At 43.3% G+C, this 15,561-nt stretch overlaps 1 protein-coding gene across 2 annotated transcripts in view; it reads left to right on the top strand.

Annotated features, from left to right (window-relative positions):
* The first annotated feature begins 430 nt into the window (after positions 1-430).
* LOC146971171 (solute carrier family 22 member 23-like) overlaps positions 431-15,561 on the top strand; it is a 32,844-nt gene continuing 17,713 nt past the window's right edge. For both annotated transcript variants that reach the window (XM_085805282.1, XM_085805283.1), the window contains exons 1-4: positions 431-586; positions 817-1,366; positions 7,850-7,953; positions 8,043-8,197. In XM_085805282.1, coding sequence (XP_085661408.1) covers positions 944-1,366; positions 7,850-7,953; positions 8,043-8,197 — 682 coding nt within the window. In that variant the 5' untranslated portion in view covers positions 431-586; positions 817-943. The remainder of the gene's footprint in view (positions 587-816; positions 1,367-7,849; positions 7,954-8,042; positions 8,198-15,561) is intronic.

Below are 15,561 nucleotides of genomic sequence, written 5' to 3'. Positions count from 1 at the left end.
GTGGGTGGGACTGAGTCAGTACCTCCTGTCCCACTCTGATACAGTAGGACATCTGCACTGTGCACCACAAATCTTTCATATCTAGTTGTTTATAACTTGTTTGGGAGACTAACTACCAAACTATGTCACTCAGTAGCCTACGTAATTGTCTAATTTGCTGGTAGTCTACACTGGGACTTTTAATTAGCAGAATGTTTGGGGGAGGGTTCCAATGGTTCATTTTGCTATTCTGCTAAGAAACCATACAGGTCTAACATGGCTGTGAAAACATCCAGTAGCCTACACAAAAAAAACAGACCCAACTCTGTGCTCATTTACTGTATAAAACACACCAACAAGTTTTATTGGACACAAACATGGGCTACAACAAGGAACAACAATATCATTCTTTTTTAGAATCTAGAACTGTAAAGAGAAACAGCATTTTCCTTTCAAATTGGTAACCAATGGTTACAGGTGCCATGTTGGGAAGAGTCAACAGCACACAGCCTTTGTGGGCAGGTGTGTTACCTGTGGCTCCCTCAGGAAGTAGCCTACGTCCTGCCGCCTCAGCCGCCTCCTGGCAGTCACAATGAATCAGACGACGGTACAGATCATGAAATAGTTTTTTCTCTCTCTCTCTCTCTCTCTGTCTTTGTTTCTCTCTCTCCCCCCCCCCCCCCCCCCCTCTCTCTCTTTCTCGTTACTGTGTAATTCACCTTACAACCCGCCTTTGTTTGGGAGCTTGAGCCCGCAGTCTGTCCCGCACTTGGTTAGATTGGAGACGGAGGCAAATGCTTCCTGATAATAAAGAGGTGCGTCTTATTTCCATTCCAGTGATTGACTGCGCACGGCTTTCACCGCCGGAGCTGGGGGCATTGACGCATTGTGGAGTCGACAGGGGGTAGTATCACTGCAACCCCGGCTTCGCTACACAACGGAGGCATCTATCGGCGAAACCGCGATGGCCGTGGTGCAGCTCGACAGGGAGGACCATCAACCGGAGAACGGCTTCGTGTCCCCCGAAACCACGTCGCCGGGGCTGCTGACACGCATCGACGGTTCTGTTCTGCCGTTTCTCGGGGGATTTGGGAAGTACCAGAAACAGCTGATCGTGCTGACATGGATTCCGGCGTTATTTATTGGATTCAGCCAGTTCTCTGATAATTTCCTCCTTGCCCAGCCAAACAACACATGTATCCAGCCTTTGGCGAACCTGACTAATCAGACTACGGGTTATTCCTCGTTGTTGGACAGTCCAAAAAACACCAGCGCACAGCATTTCGCCAATGGAAGTTACAGCAAGTACAATGACACGATGCAGTGTATGTGCAGCGAGTGGTCATTCGAGCTGCACACGGGACTTGTGCAGAACGTGGTTACCAAGGTAAGCTGTTCATGTTGAGGATGGGCATCCTTTTTTTTTTTTTTTTTACATCCCATTGTGTTGTGCATCTGTGACACCCTGCCCGCTCTAATCCTGTTAGTTGGATTGATTTACGTTGCTAAGAGAGTGATATCATGGTACCTATCAACACTACACCCACCTTTTTTTTCTTTTTTCTTTTTTCTTTTTTAAATATCACTTTCAGGCAGCATCACAGTCATGATAATGTAAAATCATGTTGCCCAGCTCCCTGCATAGTGTTACTGTTAAATGCCTCCATTGTTGCATCCAAGGCGTGCACTGGGGGCCCGTCTAGCACTGAATCATTTTATTTTGTAGGGATTCACCACAGCCCAGCCACATCGGACCAAAAGAGTAGTAGGATTACATAGGTGAGAGCATGCATCGTGCTGACAGTGAGTCATGGTAACAGCTGACACAAAGTGGGATCTATAGCAGAGAGAGGCCACCGTTGGCACTCTGGGCAGACCTGCCAGGGCTCGTGGAATTTGCCGGTTGTCGTAATGCACATAATAGACATTGGAGCCTTTGATTTAGAGCAAAGGTCATTTGTGCACTCTCTAGAATAATGCAACCCCATCCCTGGCCAAACATCACCTGCCCTATCAGCGGCCTAACCAAACACCGGTGAGATATTCTTGCAGCTTTCATTCAAGAGTCTGAATTTAAGACTCTGTGAGGGAGGGGGGTGGGTGGGTGGGGGTTATATCCCTGCGTTTGCATGCCAGGCTGAGGAGAGAGTATAGGCCTGCAGTTATCGTAGTTGGTCTGCTGGCTGGAGGAGGAAGAAGGGTGTTATATCTCATTAAGCCTATCAGCTCTTCTCCCATTGTGGATGCTGCTCGCTTATATCAGGATATCAGGTTTTATTTTAGTACAGGAAGAAAAGCATGACACTTTAATCCACAAGATTCTCTGAGTAAACTATCCACATGATAATGTGATTAAATCTCCATAGTCCGATCAGAAACAGAGGATGCACAGAGGATGTCCATCCTTAAATTGTGCTTTGAAAAAGTTCAAGTGTTGGTGCACACCCTGATAACCTCATCCATAAACTTTTGCAGAGGACACTAAATTGCATTTTAATCTGAACCATCTTCACCTCCAAAGGGTCTGGGATGCATGCAATAATCAAAAGGCTTATCAAGAAGAGTCTGATCTGAAGCCAGGCTTTGAAAGCTCTCTGTGCTATAGGAAGGAGGTTGTGGCACTCTGAGCTTGCATCCACTGTGACACTAAAAGCCCATCTGCTTATCACTGATAATGGACTCATTTGAATAAAGTAAATAAAATGCAGCTGAGGCCTTTTAATCCAGGCATGAGCTGAGTTTAAGTCTTGATTTCATTAACTGTCCGCAGGGCGATTTGTGGAGCAACAGCTTTTTTTTAACCTCACAGAATATGAAGGCAAGGGGAATTGATTGGGTGGGTCTTCATTACAATAACAATAAAAAATGTCTGTTCTCCCAGGGATGAAAAAATGAAAAAAAGTTTCCACTGTGATGACTTAAACTCTAAAACACTGCTGCCTCTCCTCACATGCTGGCGTCATAACCTGTAGATACTAACTTTTGTGTTGCCTTTGCACACACACTGAGAATGTCATGTTGACACTACCACCATTGCAGACCAGGCTGGTAAAAGTGCCAGCCAGTGCTTGTCTTTCCTGACCCGTGCAGTTCACATTCTGACAAGGTCATCGTTGGGAGAAACTGAATCAGATTGCAGACGAATCTCCAAACAGAACCAATAGAATTTAGTATTTTCTCTTTTAGACAACGTGTCCCTCATTCTTCTTCTCGGCCATTTCCCCCTTTTTCCCACCACAGCGATGACACTAGGATGTGACACTTGAGCTGGAATTGATGACTTGGCATTTCTCCCTGTGTTTGGATTGCATAGGCATAACTGCACATGACTGGGCTCAGCTATCTGTGACACTTGATCCAGAAAAAAGCAGAGCCAATGCTGTCAAAATGTGGTAGTGTCTGTCGAAATGTACCAACAAATTCTGGCGCCACGCTACTCTGCTCACCCTCAATATCACATGCGGTTAACATGTAAACACATGTTGATGTTTTCTCTGTCTGCCACTTTGCCATAAGGTTTTATTTCCAGACTCTGTAACAGAGGAATGTATGGCCCACTCCACTCCATTTTCTTTGGCATCAAAGAGAGAAGGCCCAGATGGAGGCAGCAGAGGTTGAGGTGGTGGTGAAGGATCCAGAGTGGTTAATGTGGAGACCCATCCTAATTGAGTCAAAGCTCTCCTCAGGGTCCATCTTAATTGGACTGAGCCTACGAAATGAGAATGTATCATTACTCAGAGACAGATAGAGTCTCTCTGCAGCCTACCCTGCTCAGCTCCCATTCAGATGGGTAGCAGCTGCACACGCCACCTGAAACAGTGACCTGAGAACCTCCTCAAAGCAATGATTAACCTCCCTATTGATCCCCCTATGAAAGTTCACTTCTTGCATATTAATATCATGGACACAAAACTTTTTAGGGACTGATTAGTTTTGTATCTTAAGCCGTGCTCAGGTTTTTGTAATATTTGCTTATTGAGTGGCTTTTGGATTCATTCTAAACTATATCCAAACAATCATGCATTCAGTATAATATATCCTTTAATATGTCAGAAAATGGTAATGGAATGCCAATCAAAGAAATTCAGGGTAATTTCTTCAAATTGCTTGTTGCTTGACTCACAGTTTAAAACCTCGAAACACTCAGATGAAATTGAAAGTGACAAATCTGAAGGCCATAAATCCTTCTGGCTGAAGCCAGCCAGTGTTTGGTACATTTACTTCATAAATTCCTTAAATGATTGATTTTATAAATTGTTTTGCATTCATTTTCTGTTGATTATTGCAAATGATTAACCACTGAATGAAGTCATGTGTTAAGGAGGAAATGCCTAACTTTGTGTTTGTAGTGTCTAATTTGAGTGGATTTTTTTTTTTTTAGAAGATACTAGTTTGATATTTGGGGAAACTGTGATGTAAATGATGAAAGTAATTGTTAGTTGAATGATCAATCAAGCAACTGTTTCTGCATGATTACAGTGGGGGTTACAGAATTGAATAGAAATGATAAGAAAGATCTGTTGTAAAAGTACATTGGTGGGTACACCCAGACCCAGTATCAGTGTCTGGAGGTCCCACACCCACAGATCTGAAAGCTGATACTGTAGTTGAACACCACGCAGGCCTCTCTACTCTCTGTCCCTCCATACTGTTTATCCAGCTGGTTGGCTCCTTCCACAGACCCTGGATCAGTGTGGGACACTTTGAAACAGTCTCAGCTGTCGAAAGGCGATGACCCCACCGCAGATACCCAGTCAGCACATAATGACAGCCACTCACAGCGTCAGCTGGGAGGGAAGACGCTTGTGTGACCGAAAGATAAAACTCAGTTGAGGCTCTGTGTGTGTGCGTGTCTGATAAGTGCTGTTTTGTAACAGGAGGGGATGAGCAATGTGGGGTGCCTGACCCTTTGCCCTGGTTTAAGTTTGCGTTTAGGGTTGTGTGATGGATTTCAGTTTGTAGTAGTGTTGGTGCATTGTCCATACATAAGCCTCTTTAGTGACAGAGATGTGCAGTTGTATAAAGAAACAACAATAGTTAATTGGAAGGCATAGGTTTGTTCTTTCACCATCTGTCACTGTTGGTTGCTGGAAAATATAACTTGTTAAACATGTTGGTGTTTCTCATCTGCTGAGCTGTATAGTCTGGATGCTACAGTAGTATGACAGTTACCGGTACTTGTCACACCTACGATACAAATTTGCTCTACAGCCCCTTGGGCCACATCAAATATAATTTGGTTGTTTCATCCTTTTTACCCCAGAGCTGCAACAGAAGAGTGAGTATAGACAGCATAGATATATCTTTTTGTTCTCACTCATCCTCCTTTTGTTATTCTCCTTTACACTCACCTACGCTACCACCACATTACAGCCCTTCAGTGAAGCAGTGGTGCTAAAACTTGCACTTGGAAGCAGGAGTCTGATAACCACGGAGATGGTCTGTTGCTAGGCAGTAACTATGCAGCAGTCTCTCCATGTGTTTTCCGACTTCTCTTCACAAGTGCTTTTAAACATCGCTGCCTCTTTAGCTTGTTATCCTTCCCCATTCCTTTCTTTATTCTTTGCATTTCTCTTCATCTTTACATGTTCTGTTTCTATATTGTATAATCTTTATTCCTCCCTCCTTCTGTGCTCTCTCCCCTTCCTCCCCCTCCTCTCTCTCTCATACTCACACACACACACACACACACTGCTCCGTAGTTCAACGAGTGCAGAAATGTGCAGCTGTAGTTGAGAGCGTCTTCATCTGATTTAATGAGTCTCGCTTGTGTAGACTGATCATTGGTGGCTGGTCATTTGAGAGAGGTCGACACACACCCTGGGGATGTCAACTGATTTGCTCTTAGCCCTTCATTGTTCTGCATTTTTCTGTCAGCTAATAGATTTATATGCTTCTTATAGCACAACTCTGCACACTGACTTCTATTCATTACTCTCAAATGAGCAAGACAATAGCAAGGGAGAAAACTGACAGAAATAATAGGGGCATAGCAGACGAGCTGCATGGATTTGACTCATGCTTAGACTGACTCACAGTTTGCAGGGCTGACTTTTTTCAAAGTCTGCCCATTAATGATGGTGTATGAGCGTTGGCCTGGGGGAGAGATGGTGGTTACTAATATATGCAAATTGGCAGATGCTTTTAAATACAGGACATTCATGATACATTGGCAAACACAACCTGCCATGCTCTGGCCATTTGGCTGCCCAATTCAGCAGCACTTTCACTTTGTGAGACGTACTGCTCGGTCTGTGTCATGTGACCTTGGAATGTTTAATACGTTGGTATTTTATATCATAGGTCATATGTCTGCCCGGGGTCACCTCGCAGATGTCTGTCCTGCACAGTCACCAAACTTGTCATGTGGCCATGCAGCACTGGTGTATCTGTGTCACTCAGACTCTGTCTGTCATGCTTCAGCTTTTTAAACGGCCTTAGTTCTTGGATTGATTGCGCAACAGGAACTTGTTTGCGTCCCTCTGTGTTTTTCTCTGCTGACATCGATACTGAAACCATGAATGAGTGGCATGCCTGGATCATGTGATTGCAGGGTGGCTCTGGGTAATCCTGGAGCGTTCCATTCTGGACAAGTCACTATGGTAGAGGTTATACAGGGTTAGGGCCCCTTAAAGAAAAATGTAGGTACAGACTACACTTTGTAGTTGAAGGTGAGGTAGAGCTGCCTCAAGAAATTGAAAGAGTGCTGTTGTATCTTTGAAACGTCAGTGACATTGTTTACAGAGAGAGGGTGTAGTGTATAGATGAAACAGTCCTGAGGAGGATGGTGTAAGTCAGTCCTCCATACGCCATGCACCTGCTATGGCTACCACGCCCCTGTCTGCTCCTTCCTGCCGGCTCGTCTCAGCACAGACAGCTGGGAGACATATGTTGCCAAAAAGAGACCTGATCTCCACTTCTTCTGTGAAATTCAAATTCTGTTACTCTCAGGATTGAGTTCATTACTAGGACAATTTAGTAATTATGTCAATGTTTATCCTAGTTACAGGTTCATGTAGCGAGTTTCTGCACGTGCGCCTCTGGGCTTTGCATGTGCTCCTGCTGCTGCACCACTGTATGATCATTGCCTGTGCTGTGTTTGTAGCCTGTTTGTGATAACTCATCAGTGCCGTGGGGGGAAATAATAAAAAATAAAAAAATCAGGGCGTGCACAATTCATCCCAAAGCAGTCACGCACTGCATTGTTTGCACTTGAGGAATCCCTTCGCCGCTGGTTGTTTCGCCCAGGAGAGAAAATAAGGAGAGGCACAGGCACACTCTGTCATATAACATCTCGGCTCACTCTAGAGGGGGCAGAAATGAATAATGAAATGATAAAATATGAGCTCATGGAGACCTGATGATTTGGGTTGAGGAAATAATTGGCATAAACAGAGATAATTTAATCCCGGATGTTGATTCGCAGAGAATAAACAAGATCCTTTAACATTTGCAGTGGCATCGTAAATCAAATATGTGGGATTTGTATAAACATGCACACAGTTACCTGTGGAGAAAAACCCCCAATGCATCATTCAGTCAATTTACAGCATTTTAAAAATATGTATTTCCAAGACAGCATATTATTGTGCTAAATTAGCTAATAACTGAGTGAGTAGTTAGTCCATTAGAGGAACTTGAGACATGAGGTCTGTTTGGAGATGCAGTTTCTGGGGATCACTCAGCCTCAAGTCTAATGGTTTGTGATATATTCTGTGTCATATGAAGTCTGGAATAATTAACAGGACATTTCAATGCCTCTCATCTTCAAAACACCCTCGAAACATTATATTTATCTTTCAGTTCCACTTTGTTTTTCACCCAGCATACATTTCTTGGAACTAACGGCTGTGTTTATTTGTCTCTACAGTGGAGTCTGGTGTGTGACTCAGCATGGAAAGTCCATATTGCAAAGTTCTCCCTGTTGGTGGGATCCATCTTTGGATACCTGGTGTTTGGGATCCTCGCTGACTGGTAAGATTCTCAGTCTTATTGACAGATAGTGGAATTAAAATGTATTTTCACTGACCCACATCCATTTCTCTTTTTACCTTGTTTTGTAGGTTTGGCCGCCACCCAGTGCTGATCATATCAGTGCTGTTCATGTTGGTGTTTGGTCTCACTGTTGCCTTTTCTGTCAACGTCCCCATGTTCAGCACCCTGCGCTTCTTTGAGGGCTTCTGCCTGGCAGGAATCACACTCTCCCTCTATGTCCTCAGTAAGTCTTTCACTCTCAACTACTGTAAAAGCCCTGGCAGCTTTTGTGATTTTTGCTGTGCCCGTGAAGCTCATTTTAGCACAGCATGTAGGCTATGCAATTCAACACTGACTATCTATTTTGGTTATTTTCGCCAAAATGGATTTTAGAAGTAAATGAAAGCAGACTTCTCATTTCTGGCAGAGTATCAATTTTGTCGGCTGAAATTATTCCAACTTTAATGTTTCTATCTGGCTCAGTGAACAAGATTTCTATAAAAAGGATCTTAAATAGCCTATGCATATGAAAGATAACCCATGTTAAAGCTAATGCTAAAGGAGCTACTGTATTTGTATGTTTTGGCCAATGTTAGCATTAACAGCTGTTTACTTGCCTGTTCTGCTGGGGGTTTCAGCCACTGTTGTGTTTACAACACAGTAGTGTCTGATCAGCACAGCCTCAGGGCAGACGAGTCAGTGCTAGCTGGTGCTAACATTAGTAAAAGAAAATAAGAGCGCTTAGCAAATAAAGTAATGAGGTTGGATGTTGGACTTGCAAGCAAAACTTACAAATAGCCCCTTTAATAGAATTAACTTAAAGCTAACAGGCCAAAGAAAAATGTCAGCCTACAAGAAATAGAGGTAAATGATAGCAGCAAAGCGGTCTGTACTATTGCATACCTACTGGAACATTTATTTGTGAGTCAAACTGGTTTGTTGGCTCCATGCATGTGTACAGAAGAACTGGCAGTTAAAACACACGTTAGGAGTGGCTTTCCTTGGCAGTTCAATACTTTGGTGTTATTCATCACTCCCATATAAATCATATTGTGACACTTTTCAGTGTTTTAATTCTAAATCTCATCCCAGTAGTGGAGCATATACATTTTGAATGATGTTTGAAATGATGTTGTAATATCACAATTTCATTAGCACAATTATAATTTTGTCTACCACCCACTTTTAATTCTTAATATCCTCCCACTGTTACTCTTCTCACTAACAACCTGACACACCTAATCAAAAAGCTATTCCACTTTAATTCCTGTCTCTAGCTGGGGGTAGCATGCAGCTAAAAGAAGAGTAATTGTGTTGCAGTGACCTCCTAACATTTATTAAACTGAGAGCCATTGTCGGGATAAATTCTCATTACTGAGAAACTGCCACCCTCCTTATCCTTGGAGTGAACTCTTTAATTTTGATTTAGGTGCAGCCGCATGTGTCTTTTCCTGAGATTTTAATCCTTCTTTCTGGTAATCAATATTCTGATAATGACAGAAGGGGAAGGGAGGTGGTAACTTGTCTTCACTATACTGTCCATGTAGCTGCACCCGTCACTACAGGAGGAGTACGTATGCTGAGACTCTAGTGTTCTCTTCCACTGATGTGACCTCCATACACAGTACAGGTTTAGATAATTAGTTATATGGGAATGTTATGCAATGTTCCCAAGAATGGGAGAGACAGGGCTTTTTTTGATAGCATCCTGATAATTGGCCTTGCAGTCGATCCGCATTCTGGTCTCAGCGACGGATCCTTAAAAGCCTCTTTGGCTGCAGTAATTGACCAGTGCAGAGTTAGGTTGCAAGAGTGGAGGGAAGGGGAAGATGAGAGGGAGGGGGAGAGAGAGGGAGAGAGACAGCAAGGGTGATATGAAGGAAGGGGCCCTCAATGTCCTTGTCTTTCTAATTTACTCCACACAGTATACCTTGAAAAGCCTTGTGCCACTACCAAAATAGAAGGAGGACCGTTAAGTCCCAGGACAAAGGGAAAATGGCGGGGCAGGATGAGGCAGAGGGGTGGAGTTGCACTGTATAAGCAGTTCATCAAATTTAAATGAACGTGACGTCAGCGTCCATTGTTTTCATCAACCTGCAGTTTATGGTTTCAATAAATCAGTGGTGCTCAATTTGGTAGTTGGAACCCTTGAGGAAGGTGGAGAGATGCACAGTAATTTCACAGACTATTTCTCTGTCAGCCTAAACAACACGCCTATTTTGTTTTGTTTGCTTTTTTGGGGGGTCATATTTCAATTCTTTATCAAGTAAAATGTAGATTAGTATTGAGCATACAATAACTGTATTTTCTTTCCAAATATTTGTCACACTAGAGAGTCCAATTCAAGAAATATCTCCTCTCTTACTTTCTTCTCATACTTCTTTTTCTGTCCCTTCCTCTCCTCCTCCTCTGCCTTTCTCTTCCCTCTGTTAACATTTTTCATTTCATTTGCTATTCAACCATACAGTATTCAATCTACAAGACTACAATACAGTGATCCCAGAATAAATGGTCACGAACGACCTGTTGCTCAGAGTTTGTTTTCTCTATTGAAATGCTTTATGAAATATTGATGCAACACCTTACCCTCTGCAATCACAGTCAAGTACCTGTGTGGTTGAGCAATAGTTTAGAGGGCTAGACGCTGCTAAGAGGTTATGTTTAGAGCTTCTGTGGCTTTATAGCAAAGTAACAAAGCAAAGAGGTAGTCAGGCCTGTTAAGTCTGGTTAAATAATCTGTGTCGACCGATTTGCATCAACAGCAAGTTCCTCAGGTAATGAGGATACTATAAAATAAGCAGAATGGCATATACTTGTCATCCAGTCAGTGGTTATATTTCCTCGATGTTGTTGCAGTACAACATCGAGTACACGAAGAGCTTACTCTCACTATATAGCGAATGTGAAATCAACTTGAGTTTGTTTGTTAAAGCCTTTCATATATAGGTTTTGCGTTGCTATGCTACTGCCCTTATTTCTGATAGTGTGTGGCCCCTGTCACATGATATTTACCCTATAGCCACTCTGTATTGACAAAACTTCACCAGAGCTGGTCCAACAGAGGGAACACAGTCGTTCAATAACACATTACTGGGGAGAATCAATCCTTTTATTTCACGACATGCCGTTTAGGGTGTTTAATGCATTTGCGTGAGAGAGGTTGGCCACATGCTAAGAGTTCAGCAAAGCTAATATACACTCTAGTTTTGACAGTCATGTGACATTGCTGCATGTAACATTACAAACCACATGATCCTCTTTCGTGGCTTGCTTTGTTTGACTGAAAGTCGGAGCCAAATCCAAGCTTCAGCTGTGTTTGCACTGGAGACGTTACACTAATCCCCGTCTCTCATCAATCCATGAGCAATTAGGTCTTAGTTCATACGTCTTGGGGCCCCAGGCACCAGTGGGTGCTATCATTTTAGTTTGAACAATATAACTGCAATTTTCCTGTTTGCTTCAACAGTTTCAAATATTCTGTCGAATACAGCCAGTAACAAGTAGACGCCACCTTCCTGACCGCCTGTATTTTGCCTCATTGCTCCACGGAGTCATCAATCAGGAAACTCATTTTGCCGATATGGGTGAGCTCCTTTTTTTTTTTTCAAAGAGTGCAGAGCAATTTGTGCACGGCGACTACCAGTTCTGCCAGGATGGCCTGTCAGAATCGAGCCCAGTGCAGGGCCCAACAAGGCTGATGTGATGTGACACTTATACAGCTCCTGACGCTAACTGCCACACAGAGAGACAGAAAAGAGAATTGGTGGCCGGTTGGTTTCAGAAATTTCAGACAAAGGAATGGGGATCAGCAGCTACTACTATGAGGAGAAAGAAGGGGGGGAAGGAACGTAAAGACTGGGAGGAATGTGGAAACTGCATGGGGGATAGAGAGAGAGAGCAAAGTTTTTTCACCTCTGAAGAGTATTAGACTTAGAGGTGGCGTGACACAATTACACCACCACCTCAAGAGAAAGTGAAGTCTTTACGTTGAGCCCTTTCATGTGTAAACCAAGCTAATGCATCCCTCTAATCCAAAGTATACATGCAGAACAGCAAAGCCGGTAGCTATAGAGAGATGTGATGCACCACTATATTAATACCCCAGTGCTCCAACAGTGTGAGCTAGCCTTTTTAGCAAGGAAAGGCTCACAGGGCCTATAGCTCAGTATCACAGTGCTGCTCACCTCTGCAGTTTTTTTTTTACGGTAAACACTCCTACCCCCCCACCCCTTCCTGTCCATCACCTCTGAACCTCACCTCCCACCCCCACCTTGTATACAAACGCAAACTGCAGATCAAGCGAGCTGAGTCATGCTAGCTGGCTGTGCTGGGTGTTTGTGTGAGAATTTTTGATCAGCTTGAGATGAGGCGATTGTGTTCTGGGGCAGTTGGCCAGAGCTTGCTCTTTGTTTACACAGGTTAATATCATGCACTCACATCAGCTTTTGGGCTAAAATCTGTTGCTTTTCCAAGACATAAATTACTTTTTTCCCCCCACCTGAAGTATTTATTTACACTAAATATCAGTTTAGCGGCATCATAACACTGAGAAAAGTGCACATATCATATAACACTCTGAAGGATTTGTAGGTTAAATGAGGTTTCTCTCTATAAAAGTGATCCAAGCTTAATTGTGTGCATGTGTGGGAAGGCCTATACATTGGCTTCATTTTTTTCCCCCCCACACCTCCCGGCTCCTAAAAGCACTGATGCAACTGCTGTAGGACATTTACTTTTTGAGAGAAACAATTGCTGTACAGAGAAGAGCAAATGCCTCTACACTCCTCTTAAATTGATGTTCACTTTCCACAGCTGATTCGGAGGCAACATGTCTATACAAGCCATGGCTATGTATCTATGTGTGTGTGTGTGTGTGTGTGTGGGAGAGAGAGAGAGAGAGAGAGAGAGAGGGAAGCCTTGTAGAGAGAGATACAGTAGACGAGAGAGAGAGAAGCAGGGAGAAACCGAAGGACAACAGACACAGAGCGCATGATTCTGTCGGGTCATGCATCATAAAGAGCTTCATGACTTTTCTGTCAGTAACCTTTGACACACATGCTCATGACTGCTCTGTGTGTGATGATCTAGAAGGCAAAAGTTATTTTTAATGGTGCATGTTGTGGCACAAACTCTTGCTAATGCTTTGGGAAAAGTGCCCGCTCAAGTTATTGCCCTCTTACTATACTTGTTTATTTTAATGAGGTGGCGTATTGCAGCTCAATGCTTACAAAGTATCAACACCATTCCCAGTCAATGTTTTCTGACAAAATGAAGGCAAAGCCCGCAACAGGTCGAACAATAAATTTAATAGTCAGAAAATATAGTATCAATGTCAATTTAAGATTGATTTCTAAAAACCTCATTACTATGCACCACAAAGTGATAATAATGACACCACATCCTGCACTGAAATAACTTGTTTTCGGAGCTGAATTAGCTTTGTGGTTCTAAGTCGCGGCTAACTGCAGCCATTATAAGCGACTTGGATTTTGTTTAGTTAATGATTCCAGTTTCCGCCGATGGACTTTTTTATTGTGTCTCAGAGAGAGGATGTAACAAAAGCAGATGGAAGGGAAAGAGATGAGTGAGCGTGGGATAAATGTGTCACATTTATGACAAATCCATAAATGTTTGATGGTCCCATGTGAGCAAGTGTAGCTTCATGAGGGGGGGGGGGGGCGCACATTGTCGCATGTTGCTGTCAATGCGGTACATTTGCTCCTGACACGCCCAGACACTCACACTGTATTGATTGTGTTGGTAGTGTTTACCGTTGCTCCTTTTGTACATGAACTGGACTGCTATGGGTAGTGATCCAGCGCCTAAATACAAACAGATGACTACATTTTACTATACACACGGTGGAAGGGAACACGTGACATTAAGCACTCGGCTCTACTTTTCCATAACAGTTTGTGTCTAAGTGTGTTAAAGTTATGATGTGACTGCCCTTAGTGTTCGTAAGTTAGTTATTACCTCTGAGGCTTTTTTATTGCAACAATACCATGCACTTTAGTTTGGCAGTTTTGCCCCCCTGTGCTTATGATGCTTCGGAACGAGTTCAATCAAGCTCGACGTGGACTGTCCGTCAGCTTACAAACCCCTCTGGCACCACCTGAGATGCACAGCATTTATTGGAACATTAACACATTAAAAGAAACATTTAAAATTCATGTAAATATGTACAGCAATACAAGAGGAGGCTAAGGATGTGGAGGAAATAAAACGGCTAAAAGCACGCAGCGGTGCGGTAGCAAGAAATAAGTGCTGTGGTGTATGCTGATAAAGTGAGTATAGAGCAGCCTGTGAGATATGTACACACAGAAATGTTGTGGTCATATGTGATTGGATATGCCGGCTTAAGCGAGAGCAATTCTCAGTAATATTTTGTTTACGGTCCCTCCTTGCTCAAGTGTGTGTGTGTTTACTGAAAACAGAGGAAAGGATTTTGAGAGGACCTTTATCTTACGCAGTATGCAAAGCTAAAGCCAAACATCTGGTCATGTGACACACACGTGTTGCATGAGGTACCATGAAGTGCTTCCTCTCCGTGGTGTCCTACTGTACCAACCAGCCATTAATCTCTGCACACACACGAGGCGTAACAGGGCAGGACAGAAAAATGGAAGCTCTGTGTGTTTGTCTGTACAAATGGACTCCTTTTTGTGTTGTTAGACTCATTTTTACCAGTACGGTCCGACAGGCAGTATTCTCCGCCTGCCCCTCTCATCCCTCTCACCTGCCTTTACTTTCTGTTTTAAGTGTATGCCATTTATGGATATCACTCAGTTGGGCCTGCCCTGAGTAATGTGTGCCAGATCTGGACTCTGAAGAGAGAAGCTTTTCATTTCCCACCATATGCCTCTGCCTCCCTGAGGACGGCAGCTAGGTCTGCCTCGCCGCCACTGCAGAGATATTGTCCTGCCATCAGACGGACCTCTTCATTCTGGCCTGGAAGAGATGATGAAATGCATAGAGAGGCAGGGTGTGACATTGAGTGCAAATGCTTCTCAGCCAAAGAGTGGTATTTTCCATGATACACAGGTTGAACTGTCCTCATGCTTTCCCTTAAGCAGCTCAAGCTGTCTGCTGATAAATGGGTTAAGGTGCAGACTCAGTTTTTTCTCTCTCTCTCTGAGCAGGGTTAAAGGTCTCTTTTGTGCAGAGCTTGCGTTTTTGGTTGCTCGGCAGACTTCCTCCTCTAATGTTTGGCTCCATGTGTATCCTCGTTCCACTTTTTCTTTCTTTCTTTCTTTCTTGGTCTATATTTTAGACTGGATGGCCTGTGGTCATGTTCCAGTTGCAGGTTCCCATTTTCAACCCTTGCCATGCAACTTTTGTGAAAGACCTTGTATGACATAACCTCAAGCTATTTCACACTGCAAATTCCTGAGTGAAGTCCAGTGATTGGGCAAATCAGCGTGGTCAACCTTTGCTCTTTACTTTTGATGGGTGTAAAAAGGAAACTAATTCTGTGTCAGATGATCTTCTCCTGTTGAATCTGACGTGTTGAGGAAATTCCGGCCTTAGCGTAAAATTTGTGTCAAAGGCAAGGCAATTTTATTTGTATAGCCCATTTTTACAAACGGTTTGTCTCATAATCATCAT

Source organism: Trachurus japonicus, chromosome 17 (assembly GCF_045865225.1).
Source record: "Trachurus japonicus isolate A0001 chromosome 17, Traja_1.0".
Taxonomy (NCBI): Eukaryota; Metazoa; Chordata; class Actinopteri; order Carangiformes; family Carangidae; genus Trachurus; species Trachurus japonicus.
Note: the sequence above shows the minus strand (reverse complement) of the source record. Positions and strands in the feature narration are given on the sequence as shown.